We start from the raw sequence: 24,951 nt of genomic DNA, 5'->3' as shown, positions 1-24,951 counted from the left end.
AAGTCTTCTACAGGTATTTTTCAAGATGGTCTAATGGATATTAATGAGACAAAGGGCAACATGGAAAGCAAGCACACAGAGCAAGAATTGCTGTACATGTGGTTTTGGAAAGAAACAAAGGTAGGTGGGTCTGGTGTGCTTGTAACTACTGATGCAAGAAGAGAAGACAACTTCAAGTTTGGCATGTTTTCCTTCAGATTTGGCACAGCTTAAGCAGCTTGAAATGGAGCAAATAAAATGAACAGTTGAGATTGCCATTGTATCTAGTAGGTGTTGTTTTCCTGACATGATTTCCTCATATCTCACTTCATTTATGTAGTTGTAGCTGAGTAGTAATGTGACTGGTTCCATCTCAAGATGCAGCAGCCTCCATATAACCCACAGACCAGCAGAGAATCTAAATGGTCCTCCTGGGGAGAGTCAGACATTACGATAAAACAAGGAGACAAGAGACAGAGCAGAGACAGAGCGAGGGCAGATTAAAACATAGAGAATAGAAAAAAGATAAATGGATGCTGAAAAGAAAATGTAGAAGTAAAAAAATGGCATAAAAATGGAAAAAGCAGTAAATTTCTTCTTGCTTTTTGACATACTATTCAGAGCCTGGTAAGCCTAGAGCTTAGAGCATGGCTAGAAAACAGAAGCTTTTTCCATACATCCTCCTATATCCTGTGGCCTTCTTCGTGGCACAGACTATTTATAAACATTTTATTAGTTCCTTTTTTCCTGAAAGTTGTAAAACCCTCTAACCAATCAGGATGACATTGGACATAAAATCCACATTGCTAACTAAATTGCTGTCATCCTACATAGATGATCTTCCTTGACATTTCAGACTGATGCCACCATGTTCTGCTTTAGCAGATATTAGCACCTTCCATTCCTCAGTTGTTTTTATCCATCTTTGAAAGATGGAACGTTGGTTGCCCATGATGGTTAATTTTGATTGTCAACTTGAAGATGTTCCTGGAAGATTAATAAAGTATATCTTAGGGTATGTCTGTGAGGACATTTCCAAAGAGGATTAACTAAAAGGGGAAATGTTCCATGAATGTGGGTGACATTTTCATAGACAGTGGCCCTGAGTTGGAATAAAAGAGGAAGAAAGAGAGAGCCAGCACAAGTCAATGAATGTAATTCAACACATCAATAGGACAAGAACTATATGATCATCTTAATAGAAGCAAAAAAAAGCATTTGACAAGACCCAGCACACAGAGAAACTAGGAATCCAGGGAACAGTCTTCAATATAATAAAGGCTGAATATGACAAACCTACAGCCAGCATTTATTTAATGGTGAAAAGTTAAAACCATTTCCTCTAAAATCAGGAAAAAGACAAGGATATCCGTTCTCTCTACTCCTCTTTAATATTGTATTGGAATTCCTAACCAGAGCAATAAGGCAAGAGACAAACATAAATAGGGAAAGATGAAGTAAAACTCTCCCTCTTTGCAGATGACATGATCTTGTATTTAAAGAATCTCACGGACTCCACTCCCAAATTACTCAAGCTGATTGGAAACTTTGGCAAAGTAGCAGGGTGTAAAATTAACCTTCAAAAATCAATGGCTTTTCTGTATGCCAACAATGAGAAGAGCATGGCTGAAATCAAGAAAGCAACTCCTTTTGTAATAGGCCCATAAAAATTAAATATGTAGGAGTTAACTAAAGAAGTGAAGGACCTCTATGATGAAAACTTTAAAAACCTGAAAAAGGAAATTAAAGCACAACTTAGGAAGTGGAGAAACCTCCCATGCTTCTGGATTGGAAGGATCAACATCTTGAAAATGGCAATACTTCCCAAGGCTATCTACAAATTCAATGTGATACCTATCAATATTCCAACCTCATTCTTCAATGAAATAGAAAAAGCACCAAAAACTTCATATGGAATAATATAAGACCCCAAATAATGAAAACAATCCTCAGCAGGAAGAGCAGTACTGGAGGAATATCAATACCAAACTTCAAACTCTATTACAAAGCTGTAGTTATAAAAACAGCTTGGTACTGGGACATGAACAGGCCTGAGGACCAGTGGAATAGAACTGAAGACCCAGAAATGATCCTACAGACCTAGGGCCACATAATTTTTCATAAGGGAGCCAAACTTATCAGATGAAAGAAAGGCGGCCTCTTCAACAAATAGTGCTGGCAGAATTGCCTATACACATGCAAAAAAAAGAAGTTAGATCCTTACATATCACCCTACACCAGAATCAACTCCAAATGGTTCAAAGACCTTGAGGTAAGAGTAAATATCCTGAAAATCTTACAAGAAGGGATAGAGGAAACACTAGGGCTCCTTGGCACAGATAGAAACGTCCTAAATAAAGATCCAGAAACACCACAAATCAAAGAAAGGTTGGCAAAATGGGATTGCATTAAACTACAGAGTTTCTGCATGTCAAAGGACATAGCTAGAGAGATCAATAGAAAGCCCACAGATTGGGAGAAAATCTTCACTGTTTTCACTGTCTATACAACAGACAAGGGCCTCTTACAAAAATATACTTAGAGCTCAAAAAATTAAACCCCCAAACACAAATTCTTAAAAAAAAAAATCAACCACACCAGGCGCCAGTGGCTCACGCCTGTAATCCTAGCTACTCAGGAGGCTGGGATCTGAGGATCAAGGTTCAAAGCCAGCCCAGTCAGGAAAGTCCATGAGACTCTTATCTCCAATAAAAACCACTAGAAAACCAGAAGTGGTGCTGTGGCTCAAGCGGTAGAGAGCTTGCCTTGAGCTGAAGAGCCCAGGGACATCACCCATGTCCAGAATTCAAGCCCCACGACCGACAAAAACAAAAACAAAAAAAAACACTACCCACTAATAAGTGGGCTAAAGAATTAAAAGAATACTTCTCTGGAGAGGAAATAAGAATTGCCAATAGACACATGAAGAAATGTTCAATATTTCTGGCCATAAAAAATGCAAATCAAAACTATCTTGAGATTCCACCTCACCCCAGTTAGAATTGCCATTATCAAGTAAACAAAAAATAACAGCTGCTGGCAGAGATGTGTTAAAAAGGGGGCATTACTGTTGGTGGGAATGCAAACTGGTTCAACCACTCTCGAAGCAGTATGGAAACTCCTCAAAAACCTAAACATAGAGCTTCTCTGTGACCCAGCAATCACACTCCTGCACAATTACCCCAATGATCACAAAGAAGGCCACACTAAAACTTCCAGTACACTATGTTCATTGCAGCGTCATTTACCCTCGCTAAGATATGGAACCAACTCAGATGCTCCTCAGTGGATGAATGGATCAAGAAAATGTGGTGCATATATACTCAATGGAATTCTATACTTCCATCAGAAAGAATGCCATTGCCCCATTCATAAGGAAATGGAAAGACTTGGAAAAAATCATATGAAACGAAGTAAGCCAGGCCCAAAGAAACATGGGCTCCATGGTTCCCTTCATATGTAATAATTAGCATACATCTACAATAGTCCCAGCAGAGGATTCCAATAAACCAATAGCGATGTACACATGGCCACATAAAATGATAGTAATCAAAATGATTTCTATAATATGGAAACAAGAGGGTTTTGTGGTGGTTGTTCTTGTTTTCATTTATTTTTTTAGTGTACTGTTTGCAATTATTTCTTTTGTATTTCATTTTTTTCTCCTCTGGTTTATTTCCTGTGGTCACTATTTCTGATTTCAATATCCAGTGTCTTGTATATAAGTTTATCTGATTTGGGGAAGGAAAGGGAAATCACAGAAAAGGTAGGCCAAAGAGTGAACCAACACAACAGATGCTATTTTGGAAATGATCTTTACAACTTGGAGGGGAGGGGAGTTGGGGGAGTGGGAAAGTGGGAGAAAATGAAGGAGAGGGTAACACTGCTAGAAAAGAAATGTACTCATTACCTTATTTATGCAATTTTTAACCCTTCAATATATCACCTTTACAATAAGACTTTAAAAAATAAAACAAGAGATAGCCAAGCGCATAGGTATTTATGTCTGTGCTTCTGGGCTGCCACAACGTGAGGTGCTCTGCTCTTCCACAATTCTTCCAGCTGTGATGAGCAGAAATCTTTAGAATAATGTGAGAAAACAAATTTTTCCTCCATTAAGACATTTTTGGTAAGGTATTTATTATAACCATGCGAAAGTGACTGACATATTGCCTTTAAAAAATGGTAATGGTATTCTACATCCATTTTTGAAGCTTTTTAATCCCACTTCCTATCCAGTCTGATTTCATTTTCAGAAGTTTTATGATTTCCCAGAAAGAGTTCAATAGCCCTTCTCTCTGCTCCCAGAACATGCACAAACTTCTCTGTGCCCACAGCAGCCTATACGCTGCAGTTTCCCATACCCTTTGTAGAGTGGCATCCCACCTGGAATGAAAACTGAAAGGCAGGGAGACAAGCATAGTACTCACAAGAAGGGCCTGGTACCATGCCTAGAACATAGCAATCAACAAACAAATGAATGGTATTCATGGTTGGATATGATAGGATCATAAAAGGAGGCCAAAACAAAATTCTGTGTCAACAGAAAGTGAAGAGACCAATTGCTGCTCACCAAAATTAATTTGTCCTTAAACCAAGAAACAGCAATTGAGATATACAACACAGAAGTCGTATTTTGCATCATTCTACTCTGATTTACTGGCAGTTTTTAAGCAAGGGGTATATTTTGGTTAATGACTGAATTCTGCCATTACAACTCAGATGTTTAAAATATACAGTTTTTCCTTTGTAATATCTGCGATTTCTTCTCTGCTTCTGGCCTGTCACAACCACAAAGAAACATTTTTTTGCTTGAACTCTGCCTGAGCGCTATCCCTCAGCTCTTCAGCTCAAGGCTAGCACTCTACCACTTGAATTATAGCCCCACTTCCAGTTTTCTGGTAGTTTATTGGAGATAAGAATTTCACGGACTTTCCTGCCCGGGCTGGCTTTGAACTGTGATCCTCAGATCTCAGCCTCTTAAGTAGCTAGGATTATAGGCATGAGCCACCGGTGCCCAGCATCATCAAGAAACGTTTATCCACAAATGGCAAGTGCCTTGAATTATGGCTTCTTGTGCCTCTCTAAAGTGCTCATATTCTCATATCTATTTCTCACGAGTTGCCAACCTGGTTCAGACAGCTCACCCACATAAATGTCCATGAGGACAGGTGTCCAGGCTGGTAGGGCATGCCTTCTTTCCCGTGTTAAGATAGAAAAGGTTCAAATGGTTCCCCAGGTCAAGTAGTTGTTTGGTTTTTTTTCAGGACATTATGAATTTACCCACATAAACTTTTGTCCTTTTTTTTTCCGGTGAAGAAACTTGTTTTCTCTGACTACATCCTTGTATACCAATCCCTTATAATTTATTTTCTTTTCAAATTCTAAGGTTCATTCATTTCCTTGAATCTGTTCCTCATTTTTAAATTAAATCTGCCGGTCTTCAAGCTAATCTTTGAAAAAAGAAACCATTTCATATTGAAGAGAAGAGAATCACTGAGCAAGACAGACGTTAAAGAGACCTACAAAAAATAATAAAGCAGGTTTCATAGAAATTTATTTTCGTACCAAAAAAATAACATTCAAAGGCAATGTTTTTATTATACAGCATAACTTCTACTAAATTAAAAACTAGATTTTTGCTGATAACCACTACTAACTTTTCTATGGAAAAAAACACCTCAAAGTTTACAGTTTGAAACACTTGATAAAAAAGAGACACCTGTTCAATAATTATATAAATGCCCTTGACAGATTTCAGTAGCCTATTATGTATCCTTTCTGGCAATGTCAGCTTTCTAAAGTCAATTAGCTTCTAAATTTGAAAAGCACCTGGTGACCACATCCTATTTATTATTCAAGGCATCTATTTTCTTTCTTTCTTTTTTTTTTTTTTTTTTTTGCATAGGCTTGGCAAGTCTGAAAAATGTTTTAAGTTAAAAAGAATGAAGAAATATACTACATTTGATATTAGAAAAACAGTATTCCTCCCCACCCCCCACCCTTAGCTGCAAGTCTTCCCCAGGAAATTTACAAAGTGCACCAGTTAAATACATCTGTACATTTAAAACATTAAATATGTCAACAGTGAGAAATTTTTAAATATTTTGAATCAAATACTATAGCACAAATATAATTTACAATACTTTGCACAGAAAACATTACATCTGAAATATAACTTTAGACCTTATATAAAAATACACATTTTGTTCTTTCCTTGTTAGAAAAAGTATTTAATTCGCAGGTTCCAGCATGATGTAACAATTCAGAAGAATTTAACCCTTCAGATGATGGTTCATCCGCTATGACATGGCACCCTCTCTGCTTTAAGGTCCATGGTAGCACCAAACCACAGGAAAATAAACTCCTTCCACACTTGCTCCAGTCTGGTTTAATTCTATGAATTCATTACAAAATTATAAAACCATTGTGTGACCACCGTGGCCAAGTATCCCATATCTCCCTGGCTGTAAACATGTATGCATTTACAGATTGCGAGTTTGGTACCATCCTGAGCCATGCCTCTTAGTAGTCTTATACACCTATATACATCTTTTTGGCTTGTTTTGAAAAAAAAGTTTCCAAACATCTCAAAAAAAAAAAAAAAAGAAGAAGAAGAAGTGTGCTACTGCTCCACCAAACAGACGTCAATCTATATCGCCAACTTTAAATGCCCCAAAGTACGTGGCATCTTGATCAGGATCCAGCAGGAAAGGATTGGATACCTCAATACTGATTTCCTCACCAGAGCGGAGTTTAAAAAATCCTCCAACGTTTATGGAGTAAAAATGGAATTCAGAATTCCCCGACCAGTATTTTGTACTTCCTCCTTTCATCAGAGTTTGAGAACTTGGGATTTTGACGCTGGTTTTAGTGACATAGACCATCAACTGAAGATACTCGGTGGGTAGGTCCCCTGATGTTTCATGATGGCGAAAGCAAATGTTGGCATACAGGTAATAAAAGCCATTTTGGTTAACTATTAGCTTTCCATTCTTCAAAGTCATGTTGGAGATCTTCGCCCAGCCCCGATCATGATACCAAGAGGACAGACTCACTTTATGGGAACCTGTGGAGAGGAGAGGCACAGGACTTAAAATTCATTCTTTGAAGGAGAGCCACCTCATGATTCCATGAGGCAGGAGGGGGAAAAATCAGTGTAACAGCCATTATTCCAATGATAGTTTCCTTTCTTGAAATTTAGTTTGCTATATAGGGAGAGATACATTCATATGTAACAAGTGTACTAGGTTAGACAAGGAACAGGGGACAAATACACATTTTCCTGCCCTCAAGAAAAGGACGGCAGGGCTGGGAAGGTGGCTCAGTGGTAGAGCGCTTGCCTTGCATGCATGAGGCCCTGGGTTCGATTCCTCAGCACCACATAAGCAGAAAAAGTCAGAAGTGACGCTGTGGCTCAAGTGGTAGGATACTAGCCTTGAGCTGAAGAGCTGAGGGACAGTGCCCAGGCCCAGAGTTCAGGCTCCACAACAGAGAGAAAGAAAGAAAGAAAGGAAGGAAGGAAGGAAGGAAGGAAGGAAGGAAGGAAGGAAGGAAGGAAGGAAGGAAGGACAGACGGAAGGAAGGAAGGAGAAAGAGAGAAAGAAAGAAAGAAAGAAAAGAACAGCAAACTAAAGAGAAAGAAGATCCAGTTGACATAAGAAGTAGGAAGAACATGAGGGAAGGACAGATGCATATGAATGCCATGAGATTTCAAAGAAAACAGGTTTTTTGGTGTGGTTTTTTTTTTAAACAATATCCAAAGTATCTGTCCATAGATTTAGAAAACAGTTTTTTTTAATCCAGGAAAAATTTTTTAAATGACTTTGTAGAGTTGTTGCTTAGCCTAGAATCTTTAAAAGAGGAATAAGATCTGGACACACCAACAGGAGTAAAAAGGTCATTTCAGGTGGAAGCAGAACAAGCCAGAGACAAATCTGACAAGAGAGCAAGAAATTAATATAGAAAGCTAATTTCCATATGTCACACATCTTAATCTCCTCCACCCTTTATGAAAACCTGGGTTGTAGTAATTTTGGGGAAGTGGCCAACAATTAGATTCTATTCATCTTATCATCTAATTTCTCCACCTATAATACCCCACATGATTCCCAGACTCACACAACTGAGCAGCTATCCAGAAAGTATGTATAAATCCATCTACATGCGCCACCATAATCACACCTACACCAACCATTTCTGTACTCTCAGCTACTCAGGAGGCAGATATCTGAGAACTGTAGTTCAAAGCTAGCGTAGGCAGGAAAATCTCTTCTCTCCAAGTAACTACCAAAAAAGCTGGAAGTAGAGGTGTGGCTCAAGTGGTAGAACACCAGCCTTGAATGAAAAAACTAAGGAACAGTGTCCATTCACTGAGTTCAAGCCCCAATACCAGAATAAAAAAAATACAAGAGTCTAAACTGAAAATATAAATTAAAGTCATCATCCTCTGAAGCATACAATACTGGCTAGCTCTGAAAGATCAGTGGGCTCAAGGAGTGATTGACCCAACCAGAGAAGCAAATGGAGTTCCTTTTAAACACAAGCATTTATACTAACATTTCCTTCCATCACCAACCCATCAAATTCCAGAAATAAACAGGAGTTTTTGCTTTGTTTTGTTTTTTGGCAATGACTTCATTCTAGGTGCCTGCAGAGAGAGCTTTATAACTAAAACATGCTTGCTATTGCCAACCAGACTTTGGCACGCAGTTTAATGCAATATTTATCACATGCCATTTAGATTGAACTGAAAAGATAAGTGTAGGGTACATTCACAGCACGCACAGCTGATGCATCAGTATTAATTTGATTGCCTTTGCAAACATACAAAATAGTTTTCCACTCAGAGAAAAATAGTGTAGATCTACCACAAGGTACATATAGACCAAGAGAATTTTCTTATGTAGTAAGTTTGTGGGTCAGGACAGGATAGGTAGTTTAATAAATGTTCAAACAGCTCAAAACTGGGCACTGGTGTCTTACGCCTGTAATCTTAGCTACTCAGGAGGCTGAGATCTGAGAATCGTGGTTCAAAGCCAGCCTGGGCAGGAAAGTCCATGAGACTCTTATCTCCAATAAAACACTAGAAAAACCAGAAGTAGTGTGGTGGCTCAAGGGGTAGAGCACTAGCCTTGAGCTGAAGAGCTGAGGGACAGCAGCAAGGCCCAAAGTTCCAGCTCCACCACCTACAACGACAACAACAAAAATAAAAACAGCTCAAGAATTGATTTCTCACTTTTATGACTTAATCAGGAAAAAAAGATATCCCTCCATGCCCAGGCTTCACAATTATTTATTAAAAGTTATACTTTTTCAGCTGAAAAAAAACCCCTTAGGTCATTTTCAAACCAAAGCGGAGTATGCATACTTAAACTCAAATCAAGTTCTAAGATTACTTATATAAATTATATAATTAAATGATTGCAAGACACATTCACTGAGTGCTTGCCCTGTGCTGCTTCTAGAGGAGGTGAGCCTGTGACCTCTCTCAGTCTCCACAGCTACCCTACAAGGAAGATGCAATCACAATGACTATTTACATGCCTCTGTAATGAAACAGAGGTTAGAGACACCAATTTCAGCCATTTGGACAAGGCCACAGAGCCAGTAAATGGTACACTAGCAGTCAGCTCTTAGAGTCTTTGTCATTAGACATGAATCTACTTCTTACAAGGAAAGAGAACCTAAGAGCTTTGAATTATTTACATTTGGCCGAGCCAACTCATCACAAGTACTTTGTAGCCTGCTTTTAGGCTAGGTTATAGCATTAAAAGCCTAGATTTTGGAAATACTGAGAGTGGAAATTCAGCTTCTAATTTTGCTACCTTTGTGACCTTGAGCATATGACAAACTATTTGAACCTGTTTTCCTGTGTGCAACATCTGAGGATCATCACTACCTTGCAGCCTTGTGGTGATGAAGGGATAGAACACAAGAGTAAAATGCCTGATCCACAGAGTTTAAAGTGAGTATTGTTACAATCATATTCCATTATGCCTCTATCGGAATGTTTTTGATCTCCAATTAACTCAAGGCTACGTGGGGCCACGTGAGGTAACATCTGGTGCACGAAGGTAGCCACAGGCACAGACAGAACTCTGGTCCTTATTTTCCCAAGGTAATCAGGTCTCTATATTAAATTTAATTCTTTCCCAGAGGAAATAAGTGGCCTCTGGAGAAAAAGAATGGCCATGTCATTGTCCAAAGGACTACTGTCTCTATACAGGTCATTCTGTTAGCCCCAACCTGGATCTCTGTGGGAAACAGCTAAGTCCCTGACTACCTGTATAAATTCATTCAAGTCAGAGGTCCTTCATGGGCATGTGTCACCTCCAGTATAAGTAAAAACAAATAAACATAATACAAGGAACCTTTCCAACTAACGGCCACTCAAAATACACACCCACTCCTATGATCAGAGAGTAAGTAGTGTGATGATGGTCCATTCTGACACGATTTGACAAGACACTGTTCCCAGGATGGGGGTCAAATGAAGACTAAGACTCCTTCTTTTGGTTTAGAAGTAAAGGTTCTCAAAAATTCTAGTAACAAGGCTGGGAAGGTGGCTTGGTGGTAGAGTGCTTGCCTTGCATGCATGAGGCCCTGGGTTCGATTTCTCAGCACCACATAAGCAGAAAAAGCCAGAAGTGCTACTGTGGCTCAAGTGGTAGGGCACTAGCCTTGAGCTGAAGAGCTGAAGACAGTGCCCAGGCCCCATGACTGACAAAAAAAAAAACTAGTAATGAGCTAATAATAGGTTTGAGTCCTTTTTAGTATATTTTTATAAATTGGTGCCAGACCCTGGGCTTGAATTATTCCTCAGCTTTTGTACTCAAGGCTAGTGCTCTACCACTTGAGCCAACTTCTAGTTTTTTGGTGGTTAATTGGGGATAAGAGACTCAGGGACCTTGCTGCCCAGGCTGGCTTAAAACCCTAATCCTCAGATATCATCCCTGAGTAGGTAGGGATACAAGTGTGAGCCACTGGCTGCCAGATAGGTTTGAGCATTTCACTGAGCTGATGCATGACTCTTGAAATATCTTCCAGGCTAAATGAAAGTAGAACTTACCTGATGGGATGTTGGTGGCATTAATAGTGAGATGAGCAAAAGGCTGAGATTCCACTTTGCCCCTATTGGTCAGACCAGATGATGAACTTTCCACAACTAGAGAAGAGAGAAACCATATTAACCCAGACACTTGTGACCTTCTGTGGTTTCAAATGTTTCCCCAAATCTGTGATTACCTCTCTCAGCTCTGATGTGTTGAGATGCAAAGATATGCTGTAATTCCTGAAACAAAAAAGAAAAGGGAATTTTATTTATAAACTCATTCTTTCTTTAAAGCAATAAGAATATGTGAATTTAACAAGAATAAGAATATGAAAATTTAATAAGAATATGAAAATTTAACTCCTTTTTCTTTTAAAAGATGCCAGAGTGGGGGCTGGGAAGGTGGCTCAGTGGTAGAGCGCTTGCCTTGCATGCCTGAGGCCCTGGGTTCGATTCCCCAGCACCACATAAGCAAAAAGAAAAAAGCCGGAAGTGGCACTGTGGCTCAAGTGGCAGAGCGCTAGCCTTGAGCTGAAGAGCTGAGGGACAGCACCCAGGCCCAGAGTTCAGGCCCCACGACCGGACCCAAAAAACAAATAAAAAAAAAAGATGCCAGAGTGCAGAGACCATGGAATACCTGGGTTAGATTGCTAACAAAGAAGTTTTTCCCCAAAGAAACAAATGTTGATGTGCTTAAAGAGTCTACCAGATGTGCCATCAGACAGAATCCAGTGGACCACGAGAGGAAGCAAAAGACAAATTCCAAAACATGAAATAATTGAGCCTAATTAACACCCTGAAGCAAGTACACAAGTGGAGATAAAGTTCAATAGCCAAGCAATAATTAGACCGAATATATGATCCTCTTAAATCATAGGGACACTCTGTCTATTCCATTAGTGCATTCTTGGTATAACACTGAAGTTCAACCCACAGGAAACAGAAAAATGCCAAGCTCCCAATGGTTATTTTTTATTTAAAGTTACAGTGCACTTAAAGTATGATATGGAAGCCTAAGAGCTTTTAGAGTACCAATAATTAACTTAAAATGTTGGTTCAAATACAAATCTAAAAGCACAAACCAGGAATACAAGTATATAAAGAGCAAAAATAAGTGACTATCTTGATTTGACCTCTCAAAATGAAGGCTTCAATAGGGAACCACATGCCCACCTAAATCCAGGCATTCACTAGCATTAAATGTGCTATCATGTCACATAATAAGATACAGTGGATGAAAGCTCAGGCTTTCACCTTGGTTTAAAGTTCTTCATGGACTGAGGATGTTAACATGTCATAGTCTATTTAAGAAGACTAAACGAGATAAAGCAAGTAGGCACTTAGCTGAGAGAAAGTAAATTCAACTCTCTATGTACTAGAAATGCTGGAGAGAGTCCTGATTTCTCTTCTTAGTAGGGTAACCATTTGTTCTACATCCGTGATGTTTAAAAGGCCAGATAGCTTAAGTTCTTTGAATGTCAAGTTAGAAGTGTTTTGAGATCGGTGATTGATAGATGATGGATATATAGACAGGTAGATAGATAATAGGTAGATTGATAGGTGATCCACACATAAATTAGATAGATAGATAGAATAACAGAAGTTCAATTGTTATCAGCTAAAAGGATTCTAGAAATAAGATAACATTTATTCTTCTCTCTGCCTTTAAGAGCCCCAAAAGAGATGAGAATCTATGGTATGCTATTTTTAATGACCCTTGAAAGACACAGTGCAGCTCATTTCAGTTACTTATTCCAAAGTCCTAACATCACAATGTGGCTGACTTCTAGGAAGAAGTGTTAGAGGTTCATCTCAAGTCACCCTTTACCCTTGTATAGAGCTGGAGCATTGGGGACGCAGCCCTCATGCCACAATTTGTGGGGCATACACCATGAATGTTTGCAACTGGCAGGTGCCTAATTTGACAATGACAAATCCATTTGTAGTTTGCAGAGATTCACAGGTTGGCAAAATGCAGAAACTACCTGGAAGCCTAAGCCAAAGCAGCTGCAGCTCAAGTCACTGATTAAAGGAATAAGGCAAGTTCCTTCCCACGGGAGTGGTGAAAGAGAATTAACATTTCCAACATTCCCATTTAATCCATGGATTCTAGGTCAGCGCTGCCACAGACCCATTTGCTTATGAGAAAATTCAATCACTAGCACCTCTCAGAAGCACTGTCAATGTCTTTTGTCAGAGAAAAGATTTCATGCCCTGGGATGAATTAAATCTCTAGTTAGAGACCCATGAGGTAATGCTTCTCTTGTGTTATTTCTCTAAGGTATCCAAGAATTGCAATTCATCCCAGAAAATCAATAAGGAAGTTTCAGTGTGCAAAAGGAAACTTGTGATGAGTCTACCACCTTAGGTTACCAAAAAAAATGTATTCCCAGAATGGACATCTTCATTCCAACTATCTGAGCTTAGAATTATAGCTATTCATGTGCAATCATGGACATAACATTCTTCTAAGACTATGTTTTTAGGATATCTCTAGGCTTCCAGATTGTTTTAAAAAATGTGAGTAGAAATAAATGCAAACCAGTGGGAATCTCATCACATTGTAGGGGGAACTTTGGGGTGATTCTGGCCCCATTCACAGTAGATCTAATTGAATTAGTCTGATAGTGACTTGATATTGTTAAAAAAAAAAAAAAAAGAGATGCTCCCCAGCAATTCTAATATGCAGCAGGTGCTGAGAAAACTATTGTTAATTGAGTGTTCCCATGAAGAGTCATTGGTGACACCTTCATTTAGTCAAGAGTTTATTATATTCTCACAAGTTATGTCTCTATTCCACGTGTTGAAAGGTAAATAATTTCTCACATTCCCTGCCAATGATGTTTTCTTTTTTATGATCATAGCTGACCTAAGAGAATCAGAACCTGGGTAACTATTATGAACCTCTTTTTTCAGACTGAGAAAGCCTAAGGACACAGAGAGAGGGAGAGAACTCACCTGACAAAGCTGGGACTTGAACCTCTGCCTTCTGGAGCTATGTTCATCATTTTCATAAGACATCATCATCAAATACGCTCTAGGAAGCTTCAAGAAAAGAATCTATAGCCTAGTAACCCTTACTACATGGCACATGCACACACACACACACACTCACACACACTCACACACATGCTGGCCACCCCAGAGGTAACTCTGAGAAGGAGGTGCACCTTGCCTGTGCATGTGACTGTTGTGTCCCTAAGGATCTGACAAAAGCAGCCTAAACACTTGGAAACATGAGCTCCGAATCCATGGGAGCCTCAGAAAACAACTAGTGCAGAACTGGCTAATCTATGGGATGGGATTAACTGGTAAATCCCCACCCCCAAATGAAGGTCTGTAGGTCCTCTGGTTCAGAAACAGCCCATCTGTAATCAAGACAATATGGAGTCCATGCCACAGAGCACAGCCATTCTGCTTCATCAGTTCAAGAGCCAGATATGGACTCTGTACAGCCCTAGAGTCCTTGAATGTCCCCCCAATGTTGATCACTTTCAAGATTACACAAACCTTTCTGAAGAGACACCCAGACTTCTCCACTGCCAACCCCATCCATTTTCTAAGCTTTGCCTTTACATTGATTTTCATCCCCATTAATCTTTTACATCTCTCAAGTTAATTACAGCATTTTAAAATTCATAAAATTCTTTCCCTCCCCCTCCAAGTCTTATTCAGCTATTGCTTCCAGTTTCTTTGAATTTGGGGAGTTTCTGATGATCTAATTTGGGGGAAGCACTTACAAAGAGAAACCTGTCTCCTTTCTTCTGAACAAATTATTCAGATGAAAGAGATCTTTAAAAAAATCAATGTGTTTTATCTTTTTTTAAGCCAGCTGTAAATTAATAAAAAGCAGTTAGGTAATTCTCTGCATAAACATCCATTGTAGACACATATTGCCTACACTACCAGAATGCCCACAATTTGCATACCAAAGTACAGGTAGCTCCACACACCTCCCAGAAAACAGCCTGAAGCAGAAGCCAGGAACAGTTTTCCGTGGGAGGACACAGGGGAGCAGCGAGCCCTCCAGCTTCTTCTCTTGGCTAGGAGCCACATCAAATAATCTCCAAGAGAACTTAATGTTCTGCCCACCCCCACCTCCAGGAAAAAAAAATCAACATTTAGCCTTCTCAGAGTACAGTGAATGTATTGTCTCCTACATGCAAAGGACTGGGGGGGAGGGGAGAGGAAAGCCTTTGGTTTCTATAACTCCCCAAGACAATATCATACCTGTAAGTTACTAAGAAAGTGTACATGAATGAATGAACTTATTTATGGTCAAACTGTAGCAAGTAGACTTTACAGAAGTTCTTAAAAAGGGTTCTTAAAAAGGCATGATTTATGCCTAAAGTTATAATCACTTCTGTTAACCCTTCAAAACAGGACAAATAAGAAAATTTAAAAAAAAATAAATGACTGCCCAAGCAAGGCTAAAAGAAACCCTCTGACACAGTGCCACCTTGTGGACACTGTGCAAAAGTGACCAGCCTAGGGAAACCACTGGGCAGGCTTTGGCAGATCAATCACATTTATAAACAGTAGAGATAAGGAAGCTTCATAACATTTTTTTAAAAGCTTTTCCTCGTGGCATCATTCTATTTAGATTGCATTAATTTTTCATTTTTGCTGTCAGAGCATATTTGAACAAACATGAAAACAACTGATATGACTCCTTTTTTTTTAAATCTCAACTTTCATTTAACTCATGGAAAAATAATCTTGGGCTTTCACAATTTCTCCTCCAGGAAATAAAGCATACAAAAGATTGAGGTGATCATGTCACTGTGATCTGAAGAACTGTAGCTCTACAAATTCTCCTGAACTTAACCAAATATCACCATTTCCTAAAAGCCTAATAGAGAAAATTCACCCCACTTTTCTAGGATTGTGCTCCTTCCTGACCCCAGATCACCTTTCACAACGTTTTAGGTTCTTTTTCCAAACATAAGAAAGAGGACCTCATCCCATAGCTGGATCTATATTTATAGGTTGGGCCTACTTACAAGAGGCCATACTATATACAAATAAATAGAAACTGGAGCTGGGTGCCGGTGGCTCTCGCCTGTAATCCTAGCTACTCAGGAGGCTGAGATTGAGGATTATGGTTCAAAGCCAGCCCAGGCAGAAAAGTCCTTGAGACTCCTATCTCCAATAAACCACTAGAAAACCAGAAGTGGCACTGTGGTTCAAGAGGTATAGCGCTCGCCTTGAGCTGAACAGCACCCAGGCCCAGAGTTCAAGCCCCATGACCGACAAAAAAAAAGAAAGAAAGAAACTGGTAGGAATACTTTTAAGGCCTCTCTTGGCAGCTAGGGAAATTTGCTGCAAATAATCTATGTGAGAGAAAGAAAGGGGAACTGCCAAGGAGATAGGGATAAAACGTGGTTAAGCCTAACACAGGGCAGATAACATGTGTCTCATGTCGCTTTTTTCCATAACGCTGTGAGTTCCTGCTCAAATGTTTCTTCTTTCCATAATGCCCTGAATACCTGCTCAAACAATGAAAACAACCAGGGTGGTGCATGCACAAGCCATCAGGCAAGCAGTGTGAAGCCAAGAGCAGAAGGGAGGGGCCTCCATGAGGGCTCCAATACAGTCTTGCTCCTTTCTTTCAAGGCTTTTCTTTCACGTTCAAATAAACTTCCCCGGCCTTGGATTCTTTAATGGGCAGATGACATCATAAACACTTACAGCAAACAACAAGTCCCCCTTTGCAAACCCAGCTGAATAATTGCCTGAAACAAGACACTGATGGGGTTTCAATTCAGGAGCGGATGTTATTATACTGGTCTTAAGTTTGTTCCACTAATGCTTCATTTCATCTGACAAAATAATGCAAAGAGATTTCGGTTTTAACTGATGGTATTCCCTAGCTGCAAAGAGTCCCTGAAAGGGTCAAATTAGTCTGAAAGTCCCACCTGGGTCATGTCAGCTGAATCATGTGATCTATGTGGTACCTGTCCATCAGAGCACAGAAGAAGCAATTCATATGACCAGATGCTTAAAACCACTGGCACCAGTTAGTAGCTGGGTTCTCAGGTGGCTGCCTCCCTCTGCAGTAGCAGGAGCAGCTGCAGGGACATCTGGCTGGTTGAACAAGGATTTAACACCCCGTTTGCCAAATATAATACAGGGTTCATACACTTGTTAACATATGTAATGCATTCATTTTAACATCTTAATGATACCCTTCATGCAATTCCCCAACCTAGTTACAAGAATAGTGCACTCATCAGTGAGTTAGCACATGAATGCCACACGTGGGTTGTTTCTGAAAATGAAAAAACCTATAGAGAAGTCCTGCAGACTTCCACCTTGGAAACAGGAAAAAGAATGTCTCTCCCTCCTCTCCATCCCTGGTACTACTGCCTGCCTTTAAGCCTCCATTACTTCTCATTGGGAATAAGGTAACAGACTCGTGCCTCCTCTCTCTGTCTCCTGCCCTTTTCAAACTGATCCATTGCTGCTATACTGCTCATCTTAAAGCACAAGGAGCAGCATGTCCTTTCTCTTCTTACAATCTTCTGGGAGCTGCTTCCACTTTAGGAACAAGTCCATGTTTCTTGCTGTAGCTTATGACACCCTATGTGACATTGTGATATGAAAAGAAATATGCGCTTGGCCTGCATCCCAGATCCTGGCACAAAACACCTACCATTCTTGGAATTTTCTGAAAGATGGGAGGGACATTGCTACTCATAAGTCTCTACTAACCAGACCTGAGTTTATATTGGTGAGGTGATGTTGAGAGGTTGGGAGCTGGTTACCAGAGTAATCAATTTCATGATTATTGTTTGGTCCCACCCACATCCTCTTGGAAGGAAGAAAGGATGGAGAATGCTTTCCATCATCAATGGCCGACAGATTTAATCATAGTTTCAATCACTAATAGCTGATTAACATGTTAACATAGAGAAAAGAGTTGCTTTTCATTTAGTCACGTTAACCAGGCTTGCCTGGCTCTCCAGCTTTTCTTCTCCTGCAAGCCCCGCCCTCCTCCCAAAAGGCTGGCTGTTTCCAGCCAGAGAGGACTCTGGGATTGTTCTACCTTCAAGATCCTAACACCTGCACACTTACACCTTGACCTCCACCACTCTTGGCAAGGATGCCTCAGGCATTCATCTGCAATAGCTCCTTTTTAACCACCTACCTGGTTTTTATTTCCAGGCAATCTCGGTTCATGGTACAGAAAGCACAGCCAGGACCAGGGCTAATGCAGCAACTGAAGAGACAAGATTTAGAACTGCTGGCTCAGCTTTCCTCCCTCCTCTAAAGCGCATATTGACCTTTCAAATCCACAGGATCTGGGGGCTGGGGGATGCATAATTAACGTGGCTTGGATGAAGCTGGCTGAAGACCACCCTAAATCCTTAGGAAGAATCATTGGTGACAGAATCTCCTGTCAGTCCAAATACAATCAACTGGGATACCTTCTCTTTCAGAAGAAGTGTGCTGGGTGGAACAGATCCATGTCTACGAACAGCTAATGCACTCTTACCCACCAAAGGGCAGAGGCCAGCATGCCCTCAGAAGAGCAGTGCTTTTCCTGGCAGTGAGATGGGTATGCTGGGAATAGAAAATTAGTTTTTATTGTTTAACCTTCATGGTTTAAATGAGAAAGCTCCTGCTACAGTTAAATGTCCCCTTGGGCTTTCAAAAAGTAGCCCTATGACAGCAATATTAGTCTTCATAAAGAGCTCCGATCTTCAAATGTCTTACACAACTCTGCTTGGTTAAAAGGTTTAATCTAGGAGTTGGCAGAGCTAAGGCATCTTGAGCTAACTGTGCTATTTACCATGTCTCTGTTGTCCTCTTCCAAATGAAAAATAATAACACCACCTTTACATTGGCAGTGCCTTCTATATTTTTTCAAAACTCCATCTCCTCTGCAAAAAAATAAAAAAAAATCTTGTTCTCACATACTCGGATAGAATTTTGTGAATTTACTATGTGCCTACTTCTGACAATAGTGAATAACTAGATACCAGATGACACTGAAAGCAAGTCTGGGCAAAGATGAGTCCATTCATCAAGTATGTTATTTGAGAATTTGTCAGGCATCTGCCTGCTCCTGGGGGGGAGGGGAGGGAGCTGAAACATCACAGAGCCCTGTCCTCAGAAAGTCACAGGTGTCTGAGGCAGAGTAACCCCTGTCCACTACGGTTGATGCTAAGAAGCTCCAGGTGTGACCTCCAATCTCCTAGGGAGGAGGGCAGGCACCAGTGCTGACTTGCATTGGGAAATAATGCCTGACTTGAATTTTGAGACAACCAAAAAAATTTTTTTCAGACCTCACAAAAGGGCCCAAAATGACATTGAAAGGCCAGGTACAAAGTACCTAATGCAGTCATCCATCCACTTAAGTTCAAGGATGGCTGTGAGCAGCTAGACTCCTACCCCACTCACAGGACAGAGCCCTCTCGGTCCTGGCTGTGCTGAGGTCATAGGGGAGAAGTAGAGAGGTGAAGCACAGTCAGGTTAGGGAAGTTCTTCTTGCCTGGGTATCCTGTGAGATTGAGCACCCTTTCCATAGCCTACTGCCCAGCCAAAGGCAGTGGATGGCCTGGGTTTTGAAGGAAAACCCTGTGAGTTTTACTTCAGATTTCCCATAAAGGCAGCTTTTATAAATGCTAACTGTGATTGGGATTGAATTGCAGTTCCCAAAACTGTTATGGCAAACAGAGACAAAATCCCATTGGAAAACCACTACATGACTAACATCTTGATCTGGGAACACCAGTTTCCTTTTGGGTTTATGAAAAAATTTCATGGAACGTATACTCTTGTCTCTGAAGACAAAGAGACAATAAAGGAGGGTTCGTTTTTCCCTATGTCTTTGTTTTTAAAAAAAACACCAAAAACTAAACTCAAGATCAAATTAGAAATTATATAATAGCTCCAATGATAGCAATTTCATAAGAAGACAATCTGTCTAAATTTTAGTTGATTTCTTATTTATTGTAGTCCAAAATTGATTTTTTTTTGTCAGTTGTGGGGCTTGAACTCTGGGCCTGGGCACTGTCCCTCAGCTCTTCAGCTCAAAGCAAGGGCTGTACTGCTTGAGCCACAGGGCTACTTCCAGTTTTCTACTGCGTTAGTGGAGATAAGAGTCTCCTGTCTGGGCTGGCTTTGCACTGAGATCCTCAGATCTCAGCCTCCTGAGTAGCTAGGATTACAGGTGTGAGCCACTGATGCATGGCCAAAATTGGAATTTTTTTTTGCTTTTTTTTTAATTAATAAGTTTTTCTATTGTGAAAATACTATGCAGAGGGGTTACAATTGCATGAGCAAGGTAATGAGCACATTTCTTATCAAGCATTATTGCCTCCACCTTTGTCCCTGTTCAACATAGCATCTTGTACATCTCATTGTTCCAATGGGTCTACCTGTATCCCTATTTAAACAATTTGTTTTTTCCCTTCCCCTCCACAAATTATACCAACATCAAATATGGTGAAAACAGGGGTTATACCATGGGGGAGGGACATACAAAACAAAAAAAAGCACCTTATAAATATGCTAGAAACAATAGCAAGAAAGAAAAACCACTTGAGTCCTTATCTTGGGGTGCATTTCACCTAACATCAACTTATCTGATCGTTTCTGCTTGTCTCAGACATATACTAGTTATTGCAAATAAGGGAAACCATGGGACCTATGCTTCTTTGGGCCTGGCTTACTTCACTTAATATAATTTTTTCCAAGTCTTTCCATTTCCTAACAAATGGGGCAATGTCATTCTTTCTGATGGAGGCATAGAATTCCACTGTGTATATATACCACATTTTCTTGATCCATTCATCTACTGAGGGGCATCTGGGTTGGTTCCATATCTTAGCTATGGTAAATAATGTTGCAATAAACATAGTTGTGCTGGTAGCTTTAGTATAGTCTTGTTTGTGATCATTCGGGTAAATGCCCAAAAGTAGGATTGCTGGGTCATAAGGGAGCTCTACGTGGAGTCTTTTGAGGAACCTCCATACTACTTTCCAAAGTGGTTGAACAAGTTTACACTCCCACCAACAATGCAGTAAGGTTCCCTTCTGTCCACATCCCCTCCAGCATCTGTTGTTATGCAAGATCAATAGAAAGCCCATGGACTGGGAAAAGATCTTCACTAGTCATACAATGGACAAGGGTTTCATATCTAAAATATACCTGGAACTCAAAAATTAAATCCCCCAACAGATCCTCAAAGAAACAACTGCCCAATAAATAAGTGGGCTAAAGACTTAAAGAGAAACTTCTCTGAAGAAGAAAGAAGGATGGCCAATAGACACATGAAGAAATGTTCAACCTCCCTAGCAATAAAAGAAATGCAAATCAAAACAACACTGAGATACCACCTCACCCCAGTTAGAATAGCTATAATCAATAACTCTAACCAAAACTGGAATTTTAAAAATCAAGATCTTGATCTTGATTATCCAGGGATAAGTTTTACATATGAGGAAGGCTGGGAATGTGGCTTAGTGGTAGAGTGCTTGCTTAGCATGCATGAATCCCTGGGTTCAATTCCTCAGTAGGACATAAACAGAAAAAACCTGAGGGAGCACGTGGCTCAAGTGATAGAGTGCTATCCTTGAGCCAAAGAAGCTCAGTAACAGTGTCCAGGCCCTGAGTTCAAGCCCCAGAACTGGCAAATACTTTGATGAAACATTATCACTTAACCTGATAAAATTTGTAGTTTTAAATTAATATTCCTGGTTAGGGGACATGATTTAAGTGGTAAAAGGCCTGCCAAAGAAAGCCCCAAACTCTGAATTCAAATTCTAGTAGTGTTCAATGATGTTCCTATAATCCACAGAACTACAAAAACCTGAGCAAATGGTAAAACCAAAGGTTCATATGTCTAAATGTATCCAAGAAACTGTCTAATCTACTTTAAAAAAATTTTTCTCACCTGCAATCCAAATAATCCTCAAGTAAATTAATTTTAGAAAAAAAAATCTTGACCAGTAAAAGTTCTTCCAGATTTGAGTCTTCTCAGCATAAACTCAGTATTAGTGAATCTATTTTCCTACCTACCCAGGATTAGTGAATGCCAGAGACTGCTCATACTAACCTCTCCTCCCCTCTCCCCATCCTCACCTTGCCTCTACTAGTTATAGGCAGCCTCTTTCTCAAGTTGTATTGACAAATGGCCAGTCAGCTGGAGACTACATTGCCCAGCCTGCTTTGCGCAGGGTGTGGTATTATGAGTAATGTCTAGCCAATAGGATGCACTAGTAGCGATGTCTCATTCCCAGGTACTGCCCTCATTTTTTTTTTTTTGTACGCTTTCTCCAATAATTTGGAGAAGCCAAACTGGACACAGAGGTAGAAGGTACACATTGAGGGAGGAGAAGCAACCCAGACAAGCCCTGGGTGGCTCACTTTGGATTAATATATGAAAAAAAAGTCTTATTTAGGTACTGAATTTATGGGTCTCTTTGTTACTCAGCTTAGACCATACCAAATAACAGTGAATATTTTATTGAAGTTCAAAGCATTGAAAATCTTCGGGAACATTGTTCTCATATCAATAAACAGTATCATTTACATTATGCATTCTGGAGGAGATGAAGGCAAATATATACTGATCCCCCAGAGAATAAAAAAGAACTTGAGGTAAGGGTGAATTATTCAATCACTGTAGCTCTCCAGTCTTATGCCCCCACCCCTCCCATTCCCTACTAAATCTTTAAAAGCTCAAACACCTATACTCTGGAATAAGCCAAGAAGGTAACTTATTGGTAGTCTTTAACATCATTGGCATTTTATATTCTGGAGTGTTATCCAAGAGTTTAAAAAAAACTGTCTAAGGAGGCAGAAACAAGTTTTTAGTTCACATTGTAGTCCCTCGGTCTTCAGGTCTAAAGGGAACAAGCTATGGAGAGTTCAACAGAGCTGCTGAGGGGGCAGAAGGCAGAGGGGGAGGAATATGGCTGCCCCTGCCTTCTGTATCCATTATGATCCAGTGTCACTCTGAGGAGACACCAGATAAATAAGAGCCTGCCTATGTTCCATTTCACTCAGAAGAATTAGTGTACAGAGTTCAATAAGCCCCTCACCATTGTTTTTCATTCATTCCTGAAGGAGAAAAAAATGGGCACAATATATTCAAATGTGTTCCTGATTTCATGGAGCTGTAAGTTTCATTCCACAGTCTCTAAACATTTCTGGTTGTTCAATTGTGTGTGTGTGTGCTTGTGCACACGCACGCAGGCGTATATGCATATGCACTGGAACTGGGCTTAAACTTAGAGCCTCACACTCTAGCTTGGCTTTTTCACTCATGTCTGATGTGGAGACACACCTACACATTCAGCCTTTTACTAGCTAATTGGAGATCCTATTTCCACAGTTGTCTGCCCAGGCTGGCTTTGAACTACAATCCAGATTTCAGACTCAAGTAACTAAGAGTATAGGCATAAACCATCATGCTGGTGGTTTAAATTTATCAGAAACAATATTTTTCTACTCCAAAATGTACTTATTTACTTACTTACATCCTAATTAAAAACATTAAACACTATTCTTATTGAAAACTTAGTGTATTATCTACATTATAATGTTTACAATTTAAACCCAGCCTTTATCAACCAACTTTTTTTTTAATATACAGGGAAGCCTAGCACCAGTGGCTCATGCCTATAATCCTAGCTACTCAGGAGGCTGAGATCTGAGGATCACAGTTCAAAGATAGTTGGGGCAGGAAAGTCCGTGAGACTCTTATCTCCAATTAACCACCAGGAAACAGGAAGTGGTGCTGTGGATCAAGTGGTAGAGCACTCACCCTGGGTTGAAGAGCTGAGGAACAGCACCCAGGCCCAGCAGAGTTCAAGCCCCATGACCAACAAAAATAAAAAATAGAAAGAACGAAAGAAAGGTCAGTTAGTTTACTGGGAAATCCTCATGCCTTCTTCCTCCCTCCTAATATCTAAAGGGTCATACCTTTTAAAGAATAAGGTGATTTCTGTAACTTTTTTTTTTTTTTTGTTAGTCATAGGGCTTGAACTCGGGGCCTGGGCAATGTCTCTGAGCACTTTTTGCTCAAAGCTAGTGCTCTACCACTTTGAACCACAGCTTCACTTCTGGTTTTTGAGTGGTTAATTGGAGATAAGAGTCTCACGGTGACTTTTCTGCCCTGGCTGGCTTTGAACTGGAAATCCTCTGATCTCAGCTTCCTGAGTAGCTAGGATCACAAGCATGAGCCACCAGCACCCAGCTGACATTTCTTATATTCATCTCTGTTCCATGTATCACTCATCCAAATGCCTTTACTAGTAAAGTTTCAGAGTCCTGAGCAAAACCTCTCAATGTGAAATCAACAGCTCTGTATGCTGAACTCAAGTAGAGTCACACTTCTGAAGGCCCGGAATATAGTTACTGCATAAACAGGTAGATTTCCACCGAGTCTGGCCAGCAGTTCTGAGGCTGAGTATCCTCCCTGCCATTCCAGGGCAGTCCTCGCTGAGGCCTGCGCTCACCAGCTTCCCAACCCCCAGCCAGCCAGACAAGTCCAAGAAGGCTTCCAAAACAAAAGAAGAATCATTTTACAAATCAGACACCATCTCTGTGCCCAAGCTGTCTTTATTGTTGTAGACTGTTATGGTAGACTTTATAAATTGTGGTTGGTTGAGCTGGATCATTAGGAGACTTTCAGAGTTCTGTGCTAAAGTGGAAAAAACAAAGCCAAGAAAATCTAACCACAAACAACAACAAAAAGGGGGGAGGGGAGAGGAAAAAAAAACAGCATTACTTGTCTGACCAAACCGGCTGGGTGAACACCACTTTTTGCACACATATAATGTAATATTGTGCTTATGTCTGGTATTTGTTACCACCAGATCGGTTGATCTCTCAATAGTTATGGTAGCCACACATATAATTTTGTTTTATGGGCTCGCTTGATATCTATGTCTGAACTAAAAGTT

General features: G+C 40.1%; 1 protein-coding gene across 1 annotated transcript in view; it reads right to left on the bottom strand.

The window, feature by feature from the left end:
- Positions 1–5,519: 5,519 nt before the first annotated feature.
- Positions 5,520–24,951, bottom strand: part of Tnfsf11 (TNF superfamily member 11) — a 32,969-nt gene continuing 13,537 nt past the window's right edge. Inside the window, exons 3-5 of the mRNA XM_042685583.1 lie at positions 11,227–11,272; positions 11,051–11,146; positions 5,520–7,048 (exon numbers count right to left, since the gene is read on the bottom strand). Coding sequence (XP_042541517.1) covers positions 6,627–7,048; positions 11,051–11,146; positions 11,227–11,272 — 564 coding nt within the window. The 3' untranslated portion in view covers positions 5,520–6,626. The remainder of the gene's footprint in view (positions 7,049–11,050; positions 11,147–11,226; positions 11,273–24,951) is intronic.

The sequence above is a fragment of the Dipodomys spectabilis genome, unplaced genomic scaffold (genome assembly GCF_019054845.1).
Source record: "Dipodomys spectabilis isolate Male_0828 unplaced genomic scaffold, ASM1905484v1 ptg000095l, whole genome shotgun sequence".
Lineage (NCBI taxonomy): Eukaryota > Metazoa > Chordata > Mammalia > Rodentia > Heteromyidae > Dipodomys > Dipodomys spectabilis.
The sequence above is the reverse complement of the archived record's forward strand: the minus strand, read 5'-3'. Positions and strand labels throughout refer to the sequence as shown.